The sequence below is a fragment of the Macaca fascicularis genome, chromosome 4 (genome assembly GCF_037993035.2).
Source record: "Macaca fascicularis isolate 582-1 chromosome 4, T2T-MFA8v1.1".
Lineage (NCBI taxonomy): Eukaryota > Metazoa > Chordata > Mammalia > Primates > Cercopithecidae > Macaca > Macaca fascicularis.
The window spans coordinates 67,301,877-67,321,415 of NC_088378.1; the positions used below are offsets into that span (position 1 = coordinate 67,301,877).

Below are 19,539 nucleotides of genomic sequence, written 5' to 3' on the forward strand. Positions count from 1 at the left end.
GGCCTAGCTTTGTATTTTTAGTAGAGACGGGGTTTCACCATGTTGGTCAGGTTGGTCTTGAACTCCTGACCTCATGATCCATCCGGTCTCCCAAAGCACTGGGATTACAGGCGTGAGCCACCGCGCCCGGCGTGATAGTAAACATTGCTTTGTAAACATAACTGCAATCCACGCCTCCCCCCCGCTTTTTTGTTTGAGACGGAGGCGCGAGCCACCACGTCCGGCTAATTTTTGTATTTTTATTAGAGACTGGGTTTCACCATGATGGTCAGGCTGATCTCGAACTCCTGACCTCATGATCCGCCCGCCTTGGCCTCTCAAAGTGCTGGGATTACAGGTGTGAGCCACTGCTCCCGGCCTCCCACCCCTTATTCTAAATGACATTTGTCATCCAAAATATGGGGGCTGGAGGAGAAGATCCAGAACCCAAGGAAACATGATCAACCAGGGCAACTAATCGAGAGGGCAGGACAGGCTAAGCCTCAGCTCTTCTCTGAATATCTGGGACCCCAGTCGCAGCCAAGTGAACCGCCCGCGGCCGCTGCTCGGGCGGGAAGCCTTCACTGGGATCCCACAAGCCGACGCCCGGGATCCGGCGTGGGGCGCTGGGAACTGAGCGGTGGGGGAAGGCGGAGGGGTTAGGGGCGGGGTCCCTGGGGAGGAGTTAGGGGGAGGGGCTTTGACGTTGGGGCGGGGCTAAGGGCGAGACCTCGCCGAGTTCCACCGTTGCGCTCGCCACGTCTTCCTTAGCTAGCTTGTTGGGGACAGGCAGGGGGAGGGAAAACTGAGCGGGGCGGGAACTATCTCCTCTCGCGAGAGCTGGCGACGGCGGCGGCGACGGCGGCAGCAGCAGCGGCGGCGGTGGCGGCGGCGTGTCCGTGAGAGTGGCGTGGGGGCAGGGAGGAGAGGCGGCGGCGGCAGCGTCCAAGCTACGCCACTTGGGCCGGGGCGTTGGGAGCGGGAGTGCAGAGCGTGGTCGTGGCGGCGGCGGTGAGACGAGCGAGGCGGAGGAGGGGGTGCCATGGCCGGACAGCAGTTCCAGTACGATGACAGTGGGAACACCTTCTTCTACTTCCTCACCTCCTTCGTGGGGCTCATCGTGATCCCAGCGACATACTACCTCTGGCCCCGAGACCAGAATGCCGGTGAGTCCCGCCGGCCTTTGCCCGCGGACCCGCGCAGGCCGCCCCAGCGCCCCCAGGCCCTGTGGCGCCCGGCCCCAGCCCTCGGCGTCCGGGGTGACAAGGACCGTGCGGCCCGGCCTGTGTCCAGCGTCCGCCACTGGCGGGGCCCGGGTCGGCGGCGTTTCCCTCGGCGCTTCTCCACCTCCCTTCATTGTCCTCAGGAGTTTCGCTCGCTCCATCTTCTCCATTGTTGTGGACGCTCCTTGCAGTCTCCTCCTGCCTCTTTGTCTTCTCTGCCTCTGCTTTTATTGGGGATTTTTCTTTATGGAGGAAGCGAGATGGGATGGGGAGGATGGGGACTTGGGAGGTGAGCAAAGAGTTGGCCAGGGAAGAAACTGAAGGTGCGGACACAACTCTCAGTCCCTCCAGTTCGCGGCCCTCCTCCCCCGACTCCTGTTTCCCTGTTGCAGCTGCTCTTAACAGATGTTTTGAGGCATCTCTGAGCCGGGTGGCACGCTTAGGACTCCGACTGAGCTCTCCACCGCCTACCCCCGTCACTTCCTCCCGTTGCTTTTTCATTTGTTCACTCACTGGGGGGGGTTGGAAGCAATGCTGTTATTCCTCTTAGCAAAAATAGGATTTTTTCTATTTCCTTTTCTTTGGAGTTTCCTGTTTGTGACGGAAAAAGTGCAAGTATGAAGGGTTAAGTCTCGTTTAATTAATCTTATAGGGAATTTTGAGGTAGTGGGTCGATTTGCTTTTGGTTCTAAGTCTTTTCACATTAAACAACATCGAATTAAAGCACAGAATAACAGATTCTTTTCATATTTCACTTTATGTTTGGGTAATGTTTGCATCCATTTGTTGCACTCTACTAGGACATATGGCAGATGATATTCTTAAAGCTGATGTAACTGCGAGGGCCTAATGGGTTATTTATGGTAGTGTTAACAGTAAGGAGTAGGTTTTGAGTATTAACAACTTAGGGAAGGCTTTCTGTTTCACAAGAGCTGTGCTAACTTGCTTAAATATCTTCTCTTCAACTGGGTGTGCTGGAGGTCTATGTTGTCCAGGTTACATATTCTACTTCGGGGAAGTTGTTAACAGTGAAGCATTGAATCAGCTCAGAACTTGTTATGCTGAATGGATTCAATGCCCTGTAACATTCTTTTTCCCCCCCGCCCGTTGTGATCTGCAGGAAACTAACATTCTTGACTTGGAATAGAACTAAAATAAATTTAGGATAAATAGTAAAGGATTCCATCATTTTGCACCTTTGACAGTAAGTTAAAAAATCCATTAGATGCAAAACTCTGTGCACAGTTACCAGTCTTAATACTTTTCTTACTCAATGGGTAGTTTATGAAATTTGGATTTTGGACTGTTGTGCCTTATTTCCTAAGTGCATTTAAATTGTGTAGGTTCTTCCTCGATGTTGAAAAAGGAAAAAAAATATTGGGTAGGTTCTTTGGACAGTGGTTGTGTATAAGTGAAGTCTTAATACTGTATTGACTTATTCTTGTCTGCAAAACCTAGGTCATTCTTGTCGTTGTTATATTTCAAGTTAAAAGGGTTCACTTTTCAGTAGTTTTATTTTCACCTAACAACCATTATGTGTGCAATTGGTAGTGTAGAAGACAAAAAGATACTGGGAGAGTAGTCGGTGGTTTTGGCTAGAATGTGTTTTGATCAGGCAGAGCAAAGGTATAAAAAATGTTTTGAGAAACGGCCCTGATTTCAGAAATTAGCCATCATTTTTTAATCTACATTGGATTTTTGAAGTTTTTCTTTTTAAAGTGGAGAGAGTCTCATTTGCCCAGGCTGGTCTTGAACTCGCTTCAAGCCCCCCGACTAGCTGGGCTTACAGACTTGAGCCACCATGTCAGGACGGATTTTTGAAATTTGAAAGTCATATTTTCATGGTGAGTTTTGTATTATAAAATTCATCTGATTTCATAGACGAATCATACTATTTATTTATGTATTTATGTATGTATTTATTTTTTTGAGACAGAGACTCACTCTGTTGCCCAGGGTGGAGTGCAATGGCTCGATCTTGACTCTTTGCAGCCTCCACCTGCTGGGTTCAAGCAGTTCTGTCCCAGCCTCCTGAGTAGCTGGGATTATAGGCATCCATGCCTGGCTTATTTTCGTATTTTTAGTAGAGATGGGATTTCACCATGTTGACCAGGCTGGTCTCCAACTCCTGACACCAAGTGATCTGCCCTCCTCGGCCTCCCAAAGTGCTGGGACTACAGGTGTGAGCCACCACGCCCTGCCAACAAGTCATACTTGACCCCCTTCAGTATGTAAGTGTCTTTGAAAAAGTGGTGGTAGTTTAGGTGGAGGGGATTAACGCTATTTGTAAATCATGGAGTTCAACTTTTACTTTATTTAATCTTCTTAAAAATGCAGTGAGGTTGGCTGGACGCAGTGGCTCACACCTGTAATCCCAACACTGGGGGAGGCTGAGGCGGGCGGATCACCTAAGGTCAGGAGTTCAAGACCAGCCTGGCCAACGTGGCAAAACCCCATCTCTACAAAAATACAAAAAGTTAGCTGGGCGTGCTGGCGGACGCCTGTAATCCCAGCTACCCGGGAGGCTGAGGCAGGAAGAATTGCGTGAACCCGGGAGGTGGAGGTTGCAATGAGCCGAGATTGTGCCACTACACTCCAGCCTGGGCAACAAAGTGAGACTCTGTCTCCAAAAAAAAAAAAATGCAGTGAGGTAGGTTCTATTATTATCTCCATTTACAGGTAAAGAAACTGGGGGTAGAGTATGTAAGTAATTTTCCTGTATGGTTAAGCTTGGATTAGAACATTGATCACTTAGCTTCAGAGCCCTGTGTGGTTTCCACACTGCTAGATAGAAAGTTAGGTGAGCTATTATGGGTGTCAGTTTGCCCCTGTTTTACATCAGGCCCTCTGCTTCAGGCTTGCCTTAGTCAGTATGCATATTTTGATGTATTTGTTTGGTCTTGCTCAAAATTGTGTTATGAAAATTAAGGTGAACACTTAAATGCTATTCTAATCATTATGAAAATTATTGGGCACCGCTTGGACTCTAATAACTTGAGTTGTTTCTGTAGAATTACAGTTGTATTAAAAGGATGTTTTCATCATAGTGACTTTTTTCTGCAGCCCAGTTGCAGTATCTTGAATATCAAAGAGAAATCTTGAATTACTGCTTCATTCAAAGCTCTGAAAAAGGAAGTTTTTTCAGAAGTTTTTGCAAAATAATTTGCTGACTTGTACTGACAGAAGGCTACTTAATAATCCTTATCTCACTTAGGAAATAGTTATGTTCTGCTCTTGGAATATTAATTTATTCGGTTATTGGTGCTATTTTAGACCTTACAGGGTCTGTTTGGGTATAAATGCTGTGTTATCTTTCTAAAATCTGAAAAATTCTGAAGCACATTTGTTCTTAAGGATTTTAAATAAAAGATGAGGACCCCGTAGTACTGTTTTGGGGAAACACACCACCATATATATATATATATATATGTGTGTGTGTGTGTGTGTGTGTCTATATATGTGTATATGTATATGTGTGTATATATATATATAAAAGTATTTTTATTTTTTGAGATGGAGCCTTGCTCTGTCACCCAGGCTGAAGTGCAGTGACATGATCTCGGCTCACTGCAACCTCTCTTTCCCGTGTTGAAACGATTCTCATTCCTCAGCCTCCTGAGTAGCTAGGAAAACTGGTGTGAGCCACCATGCCTGGCTTATTTTTGTATTTTTAGTGGAGATGGGGTTTCACCATCTTGGCCAGACTGGTCTCGAACTCCTGACCTCAACTGATCCACCTGCCTCAGCCTCCCGAAGTGCTGGGATTACAGGCGTGAGCCACTGTGCCCCGGCCGCAACAGCATATTTTAATACTTGTTTTTGAGGCTTAATTTATTTAGTTGTCCTGTGAAACAGTTAAGTAGCCAAATACAAAAATGTAGGCATGTGTTTGAATTTCAGAGTTCTGACAGTATTTTCAGAGATAGCGTGTGCATGAAAGCATGAAAAGGTTTGCTCTGGCAGTTATACAACCTTAAAGTTCAGTTTAAGTAATTTTTTTGTTTGTTTTGGCATGAAGTCTCACTCTGTTGCCCAGGCTCACATGCCAGTGGCATGATCTTGGCTCACTGCAACCTCCACCTCCCGGGTTCAAGCAGTTCTCCCCCCTTGGCCTCCCAAGTAGCTGGGATTACAGGTGCCTGCTACTATGCCCAGCTAATTTTTGTATTTTTAGTAGAGACAAGGTTTCACCATGTTGGCCAGGCTGGTTTCCGACCCCTGACCTCAAGTGATCTGCCCACCTCAGTCTCCCAAAGTGCTGGGATTACAGGTATGAGCCACTGCGCCCGGCCCAGTTTAAGTAATCTTTATTTCGGTTTTTTGTTTGTGTTTTTTGCAACACATTTGGAACTTTCAATTTTTAAGGTTGACAGTTGTTTCAGCACAGCTCTTTTGGAATTAGTGGGCTCTTGAATGCACCAGAAAGCATAGCACCATTTCACAGTTTGTAGTCTGTGGTTTGAAAAATCCGCAGTTTGTTTATTGGCATATTTGACATGTTAATTGAACATATCTGTTATCTAAAACATTAATGGACTCCTTTTGCCTTGATTTTTGCCTAACGTGTTTAGCTAAGTGTACTTCTAATTAACACCCCTTTTAGTAGTTAAAGGGTCCTATTTGTTTTACTCTCTTGGTTTGCAAGTTGGCTGAATAAAATGAATACTTTTTCAGACAATTAAGGACAAAAGCTCTGTATGAAATGATACCACAGAGGGCTTAGATTTCCTTGGCACAGTGATTCTTAACCCTGGCTACACATTAGAATCACTTCGGGAACTTTTTAAAACACTTGTACCCATCCCCAGATACTCTGATTTATTTGGTCTGGAGTGGGTGCTATGTATTGGTATTTTTTAAAGATCCCTGTAGGTGTCTAAATTGTAGCTGTTTGAGAAGTGCTGCTTGGAGGAGAGCTTCCTTAGTAATGGTCTTTTGCTGTAGTTGTCATTTTGGGAGGTAGTATATTTTGGTATGTGCTCTTTGGTAACAACAACAAAAATATCCAAAAAACTAATGTGTTAGCATTTTTGTTTTACATAGCTAAGAAGCACTTACAGAACAGTACTGTAAAGTTCTGGGAGTTAAAAGCCAGATATTTTTGTCAAACAACTTTAATGATACAAGTTTACAATCAATTTATCATAGTTGTGTATTAATGGCTTCCAGAGTATTTACCATTGTGCCATGATTGGAGTCTTATATAATTTGGATATCCTTAACATTTTGAAATAATTGCACATAATTACCTTAGCACTACCCATCTTTGGTATTGCCAACAATACCTTTTGTGTGCACTGCCCACTTTGTGCTTTCTTAGTAATTGTTAATGTTTGTCTTGCTTAGTGCTTTTAAAATAACAAGTATTCTTAATGTTTATGTGGAATTTCAATCCAACCATTATTCTTATGTGCATAATTTTGTTTACTACTTTTTTGATTTACAATAGAAGAGTTATGACTTTAAACATTGTATATCATTAGGCTTTTATTGGTATATTTGACGAGAAAATAACTGATTGCTTGTAATTATTAGAATTTTAAATAATCAAAAGCATGCTTTTATTCTTTCCATAGGTTATGGAAAGAATTCCTTTTCAATTGAGATAAAATGTATAATTTCAAAAAAGTTTTTGAAAAAAGTTTTTGTTATGACTCCTTGATCTTACTTTTGGGGCTTGATCTTCCCTTTTCAAAACTTATTTAACCTTACTCTGACCTTACTTTTTCAATATTGCCTGGTTTTGAAACCTGGCTCTACGGCCTATTGTAAGTTATTTAACCTCCATGTGTTTCAGTATACTCATCTGTATTGGTTACTGCTTTAACTTCTGTGTATCTCAGTGTACTCATCCGTATTGGTCATACTTGTCTGTTATGGTCAGAGAAGATACTTTGTATGATAGTTATCTTTTAAAATATACTGAGACTTAATTTTTGGCTTAACATATAGTCTGTCCTGCAAAATGTCCCATGGGCACTACAGAATGATGTGAGTGCTGCTGCTGTTGGGTAGTGAGTGTTATTTATGTCTGTTAGATCTAGTTGGTTTGTGTTAAGTCCTCTATTTCCTTACCTTCTTTTTGGTTGTTCTATTCATTATTGGGGATGGAGGGTGTATTGAAGTCTGAAACTGTTATTGTAGCACTATCTGTTTTTGTTGGTTTTTGCATTGTACATTTTGATGGGCATTAGGTACATAAATGTTTATAAATGTTATATCTTCTTGCTGTATTGAACCTCTTACTAATATGTAATGTCTTTTTTCTCTTGTAATCTTTTTTGTTTTAAAGTCTATTTTGTCTAATACTATAGTCACCACCCTGCTCTCTTTTGGTTACTGTTTGCGTGGAATATTTTTTCCATCCTTTCACCTTCAATCTGTTTGTGTCTTTGGATCTAAAGTGAGTCTCTTGTAAATGGACATAGTTGGATCAGGTGCTCTTAATCCATTCTGCCAGGTCTGTCTTTTAATTGGAACATTTAACTATTTACATTTAAAGTAATTACTGTTAAGGAAGGAGGGCCAGGTGCAGTGTTTCATTCCTGTAATCTCAGCACTTTGGGAAGCTGAAATGGGAAGATCACTTGAGTCCAGGAGTTTGAACCAGCCTGGGCAACATAATGAGACCATGTTCCTACAAACAATAAAAAAAATATTAGCCAGGCATGGTGGCGCGCACCTTTAGTCCTAGCTACTCAGGAGGCTGAAGCAGGAGGATCACTTGAGCCCAGGAAATTGAGGCTGCAGTGAGCTATGATCATGTCACTGCACTCCAACCTGGATGACGGGAGACCCTGTCACATACAATAAAAAGAAGGACCTCTGTCATTTTGCTATTTGTTTTGTATAGGCATATAGCCTTTTGTTCCTTATTTCCTGCATTACTATTTTTTTGTTTAGCTGATTTTTTTTTTGTAGTGAAATGTTTATATTTTTTGCATTTTCTTATTTTTATTTTATTTGTAAATAGAGACTGGGTTTTGCCATGTTGCTCAAGCTTGTCTCGAACTCCTGGGCTCAAGCGATCTACGTCTCAGCCTCTCAGAGTGCTGGGATTACATGTGTGATCCACTGCTCACATCTCATTTTCTTTTGAGTATATTCTGTAGTTTTTGTGTGGTTACCATGGGGATTACATTAAACATCCTAAATATTGTAATTTCAATTTATACCAGTTTAACTTTGACATATAAAAACTCTGCTCCTTTATAGCTCCATCCCCACCTCTTTCAGTGTTTGATTTCACATAATTACATCTTTGTACATTGTGTGCCCCAAAGCATAAACTCATAATTCTTTTAAATGCATTAGTTTATTATTTAGAAAACAAAGTGTGGATGTAGGGACCAAGGGAAACTTCCCTTTTGCCCTCTGAAGATTTGCTGAAAAATCAACTCAGACAAGGCAGATTAATTGGAGGAAAGACATACAAATGTATTTGATGTGTACATGGGGCGAACCACAAAGTGATTCCCCACACTCCAATGTAGTTCAGAAGCTTATATACCATCCTGGTGAAACAGGTTATGGGAAGGGGGAGAAGAGGAATTCTGTTGATAGGATTGCTGGGGAGAATGGATCAGAGAACAGAGATGAACTTGTACATTATCTTGTGAAGGGTCTGTTTAGGTGTGGTTACCTTCTTGGTCCTACAGGAGGAGAAGAAAAGCAGTTATTCATTTTGGTGGGTCTGGATCTTAGGCAGATGAAGGCTTTGGGATATGGTGGGGGTATCAGGAGGGCAGGAAGGAAAGTCAGACCTTGAGGCTTGTTCATTCAGCATGTCAAAATGCCATATTTCGGGTATCACTGAGCCCCAACATGGAGGTACAAACCAAGGAACTAAAATTGACCAAAAGTCTTCATAATTTACCCTCCAAGCCTTTCCCTGAAACTTGCAAGCCTTCAGTAGACTCCAGAGTTGCAAAATAGTTTTGTAAGACAGATTCTGCCAGTGAAGTGTTGTCTAGATAGGGAGATGGATTCCTGGTGTTTCTTACTCCACTGTCCTCCCGGAATCCTCTCTGTGGGGATAACTTTAGACATAGTCCCTCCTTGGAGGAGGAAAACCTACTTCCGCCTTCAGTCCGAGATAGATAACCATGGTTTTCCTCATCTAGACTCAGCTCTGCTGCTGTTCAGTGAGTGAGTGCTAGTCTGAAGGTGGGTAGTGTGGAATGCACTCAAGGTAGCACTTTGAGCTGGATTGACGTATTACCTCATTTTATTCATGAGAAAACTGCGTCCTAGAGGAGGTTACCAACTTTCCTAAGGTCATATAGCTACCAGGTGGAAGATTGTATATTGGACTCAATTCTGTCTTATGCCAAAGCATCTCTTGTTAGCCACTACTCTCTGCTGCCTCCTGTAATTAAGTAAATATAACACATTAGGATACGTGTTAAAATGGCTAGTGGAAAGTGCTTTGGGAGCACATAGGAAGGAGTAAATACATTTTGGGATTTGGGGAAGTGTTTCATGCAGAGGAGGTGACATGAGATCGGTCTTAAACGGTAAGTGGGAGAAGGGCGTTCCATATATAGGGGAAAGTATATGCAAAAGCGTGGAGGTGTTTAGTATATGGTAAAGATTTGAATATGATTGGCACTTACAACCAAGTTAACTATTTTAAGAGTGTTATACTTTATCCTGTAAGTTATTTGGTAAACAATGGAGGTTTTAAAGTATGGTAATAAAACATGGTCAGTTTGGCTTTTGTGGAGTATTGTGTGGAGAATGGTTTGGTGGGTGGAGGGGGAGGTTGGTGATGGCTGGGTGGGAAACTAGATGGAGGGGGTGTACATTTCAGAGGCTCTCTCCAGTGATAGGCGATCGGATTAGGAAGAGAATTCTAAGAAAGCTTGGACTGTTTATTGAATATAAGTACTGAGGAGAGAATGAGAATGGAGTGCAGATTTTGAATTTTCACTCATTTCCAGGATTACTTATTTCTTGTCCTCTGGAAAGCTGTTTGGTAATTGGCCCAATGATCAGTTTGGGGATTAAGTTCATGGAAAAGAATGGGGATGAATTTTTTTTGAGACTGGGTCTCATGTTGTTACCCAGGTTGGAGTGCAGTGGCACCACCACTGCTCACTGTAGCCTCAATCTCCTGGGCTGAACCATCCTCCTGCCTCAGCCTCCAAGTAGCAGGAACTACACATGCACACCGTCACTCTCTATAGAGTTGTAATTACAGTACAATGGGTTATCTCAGTCTCCTGTTGAGTGGTTTGGTTTTTTTGTTCTTTTTTTGACAATAACTCTAGTCCGATAGTGAGTGTTTTTGTTTTTTGTTTTGTTTTGTTTTTTCTTGGAGACAGGGTCTCACTCTGTCACCCAGGCTGGAGTGCAGTAGCACGATCTCAGCTCACTGCAACCTCTGTCTCCCAAGCTCAAGTGATCCTCTCACCTTGGCCTCCAAGTAACTGGGACTACAGGTGCGCCATCATGCCCAGCTAATTTTTCTAATTTTTGTAGAGATAGGGTTTCACCGTGTCACCAAGGCTGTGTTTCTTGACATTAGAAAAAACTAACTTGTGTCCCCTTTGTATTCAAAGGGATATGTCTTAATGTTCATATTTAGAGCTTATGGTCGATGTTTTTTTTTTTTGAGACAGTCTTGCTCTGTTACCCATACTGGAGTGCAGTGGCATGATCTCGGCTCGCTGCAACCTCTGCCTCCCAGGTTCAAGTGATTCTCCTGCCTCAGCCTCCTGAGTAGCTGAGATTACAGGAGCCCACCACCACGCCTGGCTAATTTTTGTATTTTTAGTAGAGACGGGGTTTCACCATGTTGGCCAGGCTGGTCTTGAACTCCTGACCTCAGATGATCTGCTTGCTTCAACCTCCCAATGTGTAGAGCTTACAGTTTTCTCAGGCTTTAGCTCTTAAAGGAATGTTAGAGATCTGAGAAAACTTTAAATTGTTTTAAAAAGTCATTCCCTCTTTGTTCTATCCTGACAGAGGGGTGTATCAGACATTGCCACATGTACACACTTAAGTCCTATGCAGAGGAAAGCAGTTGAGAACTTGGCAGTAGGAATTACAGGACTACATGAAGGTTTTATAGATGTGATGACAAACATTAGATTAATAACTGCATTATTTTGGTCGAGTCTGGTGGCTCACACCTGTAATCCCAGCACTTTGGGAGGCCGAGGTGGGCAGATCGTTTGAGGTAAAGAGTTTGAGACCAGCCTGGCCAACATGGTGAAACTCCATCTCTACTAAAAATAGAAAAAAAATTAGTTGGTTGCCTGTAATCCCAGCTACTTGGGAGGCTGAGGCAGGAGAATTGCTTGAACCTGGGAGGTGGAGGATGCAGTGAGCTGAGATTGCACAACTGCACTCCAGCCTGGGCAACAGAGTGAGACTCTTGTCTAAAAAAATAAAAAATAGGCCAGGCGCGGTGGCTCGTGCCTGTAATCCCGAGGCACGGGATACTTTGGGAGGCCGAGGCGGGCGGATCATGAGATCAGGAGTTTGAGACCAGCCTGGCCAATATGGTGAAACCCTGTCTCTACTAAAAATACAAAAATTAGCCAGGCGTGGTGGTGGGCTCCTGTAATCTCAGCTACTCAGGAGGCTGAGGCAGGAGAATCACTTGAACCTGGGAGGCAGAGGTTGCAGTGAGCTGAGATTGCACTACTGCACTCCAACCTGGGTGACAGAGCAAGACTCCGTCTCAAAAAAATAATAATAAAATAAAATAGATAATAAATTTAAAAACCCGAAAAAAAATACCCTGCATTATGTAAAATTGCTTTTATTTAAAGGTCACGTTGCATATTTGCTTGATCTTGGGAGGACCTGAGAAACAAAGATAGGCTTATTTTCTTTTCTTAGATGCTTGTTCCCTTAATCATACTTTTTATTTAGACATAAAGAAGGTAATTACAAATGTATTCATAAATTGCTTGGACTTGCTTTTAAAAATGTTTTCCTATTACCAGACTTTATTGATGACAAATGTTACACTGTTTCACCATCACATTGTTTCTTTGATAGGCATTGCTGTTCATTCTTTTAAAAAGATGTTCTTGGCCAGGCACGGTGGCTCACGCCTGTAATCCCAGCACTTTGGGAGGCCGACGCTGGTGGATCACGAGGTCAAGAGATCGAGACCATCCTGGCCAACGTGGTGAACCCTGTCTCTACCAAAAATACAAAAATTAGCTGGGCGTAGTGGGGTACGCCTTTAGTCCCAGCTGTTCAGGAGGCTGGGGCAGGAGAATCACTTGAACCCAGGAGGTGGAGGTTGCAGTGAGCCGAGATCTGCCGCTGCACTCCAGCCTGGGCAACAGAGTGAGACTGTCTCAAAAAAAAAAAAAAAAAGAAAAATATTCTTTACATTTTGGAATTGTGTTTGTCAGTAGGAATTTTCTCGTGTAGATTCCAAATCTTTTTTTGCTTTAGATTTTTGTTTAGTTTTAGTAGTTACTGATTAAATGTTCACTGTTTGACCGTACAGGTACAGCAGATGATACAAAGATGAACGCAGTATAAACATAGTCATGTTTTGGTAGAATTTGTAACCCGGGTGGGGTGACAGGATTAGGATTAGACAAATGCACAGATTATTATATGCAGAACACAAGAAAGAAAGTGTAAGAGAAGTGAAAACAAGTGCTGTTTACATCCAAACAAATTCATCCAAGGTTAGTTGGATGAATTTGCATCTAGTAGGCTGTGATAGTGGGGATCTAGAGGTCAAGAAAGGCTTTGCACAGTAGGTGAATTTTTGACTAGACTTTTGAGGACAAAGAAGATTTTTTTTTTTTTTAAGACGGAGTCTCGCTCTGTCGCCCGGGCTGGAGTGCGGTGGCACAATATTGGCTCACTGCAACCACCGCCTCCCGGGTTCAAGTGATTCTCCTGCCTCAGCCTCTTGAGTCCCTGGGATTACAGGTGCCCACCACCACGCCCAGCTAATTTTTGTATTTTTAGTAGACAAGGGGTTTCACCATCTTGGCCAGACTGGTCTTGAACTCCTGACCTCGTGATCCACCCGCCTCGGCCTCCCAAATGAGCTACAGCACCTGGCTGAAGATTTTTAATTTTTTTTTCCCACAATTTAACCTACATCATGTTTTGAAGGATAAAGATTTTAATCAGTAGAAAGGGGAAGGGGAGGAGGACTGCAAAGAAGAAATAGCATGAGTATGGAACATGTTCAAAGTACGTATCAAATTAGTTGGAACCAGGATTCATAGAGTGAGAAAATGTGAGAAAAGACCAAAAGTAGATTTAAATCATGGAGAATCTTGTATGCCCAGCTGAAAGTTTCTATACTTTCTGTCTCCGTAAGTTTGCCTGTTCTAGATATTTCATATATGTAGAATCTTAAAAATTTGTCCATTTGTGTCTGGCGTATTTTACTTAGCATAATGTTTTCAGGGTTCATCCATGTTGTAGCATGTATCAGAATCTCATTCCTTTTATGGCTGAGTAATACTCTATTGTAGGATATACCACATTTTGTTTATTTGTTGAACACTTGGACAGTTTCCACCCTTCGGCTATTGTGAATAATGCTGCAGTGAACATTGTCAGTTCTTTCGAGGATATTCCTAGGAGTGGAATTGTTGGGTCATATGCTAATTCTATGCTTACCCTTTTTTTTTTTTTTTTTTGATATGGAGTCTTGCTCTGTCGCCCAGGCTGGAGTGCAATGACGCGATCTCAGCTTACTGCAGCTGCCGCCTCCCGGGTTCAAGCGATTCTCCTGCTTCAGCCTCCCGAATAGCTGGGACTACAGGTGTGCGCCACTAGTCCCCACTAATTTTTCTATGTTTAGTGGGAACGCAGTTTCACCATGTTGGCCAGTCTGGTCTCCAGCTCCTGGCCTCAAGTGATCTGCCTGCCTCGGCCTCTCAAAGGACGGGATTACGGGCATAAGCCACCCCACCCAGCCTTACGTTTAGGTTTTTGAGGAACCACCAAACTGTTTTCATAGTGGCTGCACCATTTTACATTCCTTATTTTTATTTATTTTTTTTCTGATACAGAGTCTCACTCTGTCGCCCAGGCTGGAGTGCAGTGGCGCGATCTTGGCTCTTTGCAAGCTCCGCCTCCCGGGTTCACGCCATTCTCCTGCCTCACCCTCCTGAGTAGCTGGGACTACAGTCCCCCACCACCACGCCTGGCTACATTCCTTATTTTAAAAATAGAGATGCGGTTTCACTATGTTGTCCAGGCTGGTTGTGAACTCCGTGTTACATTCCTCCAAGCAATGTTCCTTCCTCTCCAATGCTTGTTGTTTTATGTTTTTTAGAAAAATTATAGCTAATAATGTGTAGCTATAATATTAATTAATAATTATATTAAAATTATATATGAAATTATGGTTAATACTTTTGTTTTTGTTTCTTTTTTGAGGTGGAGTGTAGCCCTGTCCCCCAAGCTGGAGTGCAGTGGCACAATCTCGGCTCACTGCAACCTCCGCCTCCCAGGTTCAAGCGACTCTCCTGCCTCAGCCTCCTGAGTAGCTGGAACAATAGGTGCATGCCACCACACCTGGCTAATTTTTGTGTATTTTTTTTTTTGTTTTTGAGACGAAGTCTCACTTTGTCGTCCAGGCTAGAGTGCAGTGGCGTGATCTCAGCTCACAGCCACCTCCGCCTCCCAGGTTCCAACAATTCTCCTGCCTCAACCTCCCGAGCAGCTGGGATTACAGGCACGTGCCACCACACCTGCCTAATTTTTGTATTTTTAGTAGAGACGGAGTTTCACCGTGTTGACCAGGCTGGTCTTGAACTCCTGACTTCAAGTAATCTGCTGGCCTCAGCCTCCCAAAGTGCTGGGATTACAGGCATGAACTACTGTGCCTGGCTTAATTATTTTTTTAGTTTTTTAAAAATTAAATGATAGATTTGAAGTGTATCTTATGGTTTGGATTTGCATTTTCCTAATGGCTGATGATGTTGAACATCTTTTCATGTTGGCCATTTGTTTGTGGAGAAATGTCTATTTAAATCCTTTGCCCATTTTTAAATTGGGTTATCTTTTTCTCTATGTGTTCTGGATATAAATCTCTTATTAGATACACAGTTTGCAAGTATTTTCTCATTCTGTAGGTTCCCTTTTTGCTTTCTTGATAACGTCCTTCAATGAATCAAAAACCAAAAGCTTTTAATTTTGATGAAGTCCAGTTTATCTATTTTTTGTTGTTGTTCATGCTTTAGGTGTTTTATCTTTTTCTGAGATGGAGTCTCACTCTATCGTCCAGGCTGGAGTGCAGTGGCGCGATCTCTGCTCACTGCAACCTCCACCTCTCAGGTTCAAGTGATTCTCTTGCCTCAGCCTCCTGAGTAGCTGGGATTATGGGCATGTGCTACCATGCCTGGCTAAGTTTTGTATTTTTAGTGGAGACGGGGTTTCATCATGTTGACCAGGCTGGTCTCGAACTCCTGGCCTCATAATCCGCCTACCTTGGCCTCCCAAAGGGCTGGAATTACAGGTGTGAGCCACCACGCCTGGGTTTTTGGTGTCATATCTAAGAATCCTGTGGCAACTCTAAGCTTATAAAAATCTGTTCGTATTTTTTTTCTAAAAGATTTATGGTTTCGGCTCTTATGTCTTTAATCCGTTTTGAGGTAATTTTTGTAAATGATGTGAGAAGGGGGTCCATCTTCATTCTTTTCCATGTGGAAATCCGGTTGTCTCAGCATCATTTGTTGAAGAGTCTGTTCAGCATTGAATGGCTTGGTAACCTTGTCAAAAATCAATTGGCCATAGATGTATAGGTAGAACTATTTTTTAGGGGGTAACTAATTGAACATAGTTTCACTGTGATGGCCTGTTAATATTAGAGTACCTCAAGGCTGAGTCCTTCACATTATCCTCTACAGTTATGCCTTTTGGTGATCTCATCCAACCTAATGGCTTTAAATATAACCAACCTATATGATGAGGACTCCCAGACTCCCAAATTTCTATTTCCAGGCTGGACTGGACTTCTCGTTTTTTTTTTTTTTTGGAGACAGAGTTTTACTCTGTCATGTAGGTTGGAATGCAGTGATGTGATCTTGGCTCACTGCAACCACCGCTTCCTGGGTTTAAGTGATTCTCCTGCCTCAGCCTGCTGAGTAGCTGGGATTACAGGCATATAATAACCACCTGTGGCTAATTTTTGTATTTTTAGTAGAGCCGGGTTTCACCATGTTGGCCAGGCTGGTCTTGATCTCCTGACCTCAAGTGATCTGCCCACCTTGGCCTCCCAAAGTGCTGGGATTACAGGCATGAGCCACTGCACCTAGCCCAGTCTGAACTTCTTTCCTCAGACTCCAGACTTAATGTGTAAAAGTGCTTAACCCACATTTCCACTTGGATATCTAATAGAGATCTTTCTATTAATATGCACAAAATTGATAGGATTACTTTCTTCCCCTCCCCGCCTAACCTTCTTGACCCATAATCTTTAGTTAATCACAACTGTCTTTTCAGCTGTTCAGAAAAGAAGTTTAGGGGTCATTCTTTATTTTTTATTTATAATTTTTACCTTTAAGCTCTGGTAGACTGGATTAGAAGTTATTCTTGATTCTTCTCTTTTTCATACTCCGCTTTCAGACTATTAGTATGTTCTTTTGGCTCTACCTTTGAAATACATCGTGTCTGACCATTTCTCATCACTCCACAAACACCACTGTCCTGGTTTATTGCCTAGATTATCATTAGCTTCCTAGCTAGTCTGTTTCTACCCTGGCTGAGTGTAGCCTTTTCTCAAAATAGTAGCAGGGATCCTTTATAACAGGAGTCAGCTCATACGATTCTGCTCAGAACTCTTCAGGGCTGTCTGTCTCAATCTGACAAGAAGCTCAAGTCTTAGAGAGTAAAGTCCTTCATGGTCTCTTTGATCACTTTGCTGTTTCCATTCCAGCCATAGCTGCCTCACTGCACTTGTGAACATAGCGAAGCCACACTCTTTCTTTCAGTCCTTTACTGTTGCTGCTCCCTTTGCCTGGAATACTTTTCCTCTAGATAGTCACATTACCTCTTCCCTCATCTCTGTTGTCTTTGCTCAGAGGCCATCTTCCCTGAGCATCCTATTTTAAATTGTAGTGTTTCTTACCCCTACCTCACTAATTTTCTCTCAAAGAACCCTTCAACAACATGGGTTTGAACTATGTAGGTCCACTTATACGTGGATTTTTTTCAGTAAATATATTGGAAAACTTTTTGGAGACTTGTAACAGTTTGAAAAAATTTTGCAGAAGAAATGTAGCCTAGAAATATCAAAAAAATTAAGAAAAAGATGTTATAAATGCATAAAATGTATGTAGATACTAGTCTGCTTTATCATTCGCTACCATAAAAGAAGCACGTATCTATTGTAAAAGGTAACATTTATCAAAACTTATGCACACAAACACTATAGACAGGACATGGAGCTATTTGCAGTTGAGAGAAATGTAGTATTAAATCATAACTGCATAAAATTAGTGTATACTACCGTAATACTTTTATAGCCATCTTCTTTGCTATTGCAGTGAGCTCAAGTGTTGCAAGTATCCGCTTAAAACATTGTGTGATGTTAATCATCTCTGTGTAAGCAGTTTGTCCCTTCAGTAAATTCCTTATCACCATAAAAAGTGATCTCTTGAGGTTCTCTTGTATTTTTCTTTGTATTTAGTGCAATACCATAAACCTTGCAACACCATGGGACTCATACAAAGTGCCACTAGTGATGCTCTAAGTGCTCCTAAGAAGAAGAAAAAAGTCATAATAATAACAAAAAGTTGAATTGCTTGATATATACTGTAGATTGAGGTCTGCAGCTTATAAACAGATGACATAAACTTAAGGTATTAATAAATACAGTACTGTAAATGTATTTTCTGTTTTGATTTTCTTGACGTCTTTTTTCTAGCTTACTTTATTGTAAGCATACAGTATATAATACATACACAAAATATGTGTTAAATCAACTGTTTATGTTATCCATAAGGCTTCTAGTCAACAGTAGGCTATTAGTAGTTAAGTTTTGGGGGAACCAAAAGTTATATGCAGATTTGCGACTGCACAGGGCGTGGGGACAGGGCCCCTAAACCCAATGTTGTTCAGGGGTTAACTATACTATATAATTTACTTTGTTTATTGCTATGGTTTTTGAGAGCAGGGTTTTTTGTTTTGTTTTCTTCTATATCCTCAGTGTCCAGAAAAGTCCGGGTACGTAGTGGATATTCACTAAATGTTTGTTAAATAAAGGAGTTCAACATTCTCAAGAAATATTTATATAGTGCCTCCTCTATTCCAGGAAATTGGAAAAAGGAGGGTGAACACTGTGGGTAAGATACAGTCTCTGCTCTTGAACTTCAGTACAGAGGAATCAAAATTGGCTTTTAATACTGGCTGCTAAAGAATGGTGGTGCCAACGGGCAAACTGCTGAAGAGAATGTATAGTCCTACTGGCTTTTTTAGAAAGGAGTTACAAAAGTGTTAATGCTCTTAAACCTAGTAATTATACTTCTGGGGCTGTGTTCTAAGGATAGAGTGTTCTGAATACTTCTAGGACCAGAGAGATCCATAATACCAAGAAATTAGAAACATTTTATGTATCTAATTATGGAATGGTAGGTATATTGTGGTATCTTTATTCATTTGGTTATTAGTAGTCATTAAGTGATATTTATAATGATCTAAACACACGGAAATGTTTAGAAATTTTAAAAATTAAAAATTACTGCTAATGCAACCTTAACACAAACTTCAGCTTTTTGTTTTTGTCTCTTTCAGTTTGTACACTGATACATCATAGAAATGCTACCCTTAAGTGGGCTTTTATGTGTCCCATTTTTCTCTTTGAGAAGCTCACTTGGGCAGCTGCTGCAGTGGGGATAAGCACCAGGTATAGTCAACACTGCAAAAGGGCCCTTACAGGCCCTGATTGAAGCAGCAGGGCAGCCCTTTAATTGATTGAAGCTCATTCCTCAGGAAGTCAGTTGCTGGAGCTTCCTTCTTCACAGAGCTGTTTCTCTTCTGAGAGTGTACCTTCAACCTTGCCAACTCTCCTGTCTTCTTTGCCTTTTCCAGATATTCTCCTAAATATAACTAAAAGGAAACATACTACAGTGGTATTAATTATTACTAGCTGGGTGTTGGATTGGTGGATTTTTTTTCTTCCACTATATGCCAAATTTTCTTTTTCCTCCTTTTTTTTCTTCTTTTTTTTTTGAGACAGGGTCTCACTCTGTTTCCCAAGGCTGAGGGTAGTGGCACGATCATGGCTCATAGTAGCCTTCATCTCCTGGGCTCAAGGAGCTGATTCTTCTGCCTCAGCCTTCTAAGTTGCTGGGACTATGCGCGTGTGCCACCATACCCGGCTAATTTTTAT

The 19,539-nt window shown here is 42.0% G+C and overlaps 1 protein-coding gene across 1 annotated transcript in view; it reads left to right on the top strand.

Moving 5' to 3' along the window:
• Positions 1 to 814: 814 nt before the first annotated feature.
• Positions 815 to 19,539, top strand: part of SEC63 (SEC63 homolog, protein translocation regulator) — an 89,491-nt gene continuing 70,766 nt past the window's right edge. The window contains exon 1 of the mRNA XM_005552219.5: positions 815 to 1,145. Coding sequence (XP_005552276.1) covers positions 1,022 to 1,145 — 124 coding nt within the window. The 5' untranslated portion in view covers positions 815 to 1,021. The remainder of the gene's footprint in view (positions 1,146 to 19,539) is intronic.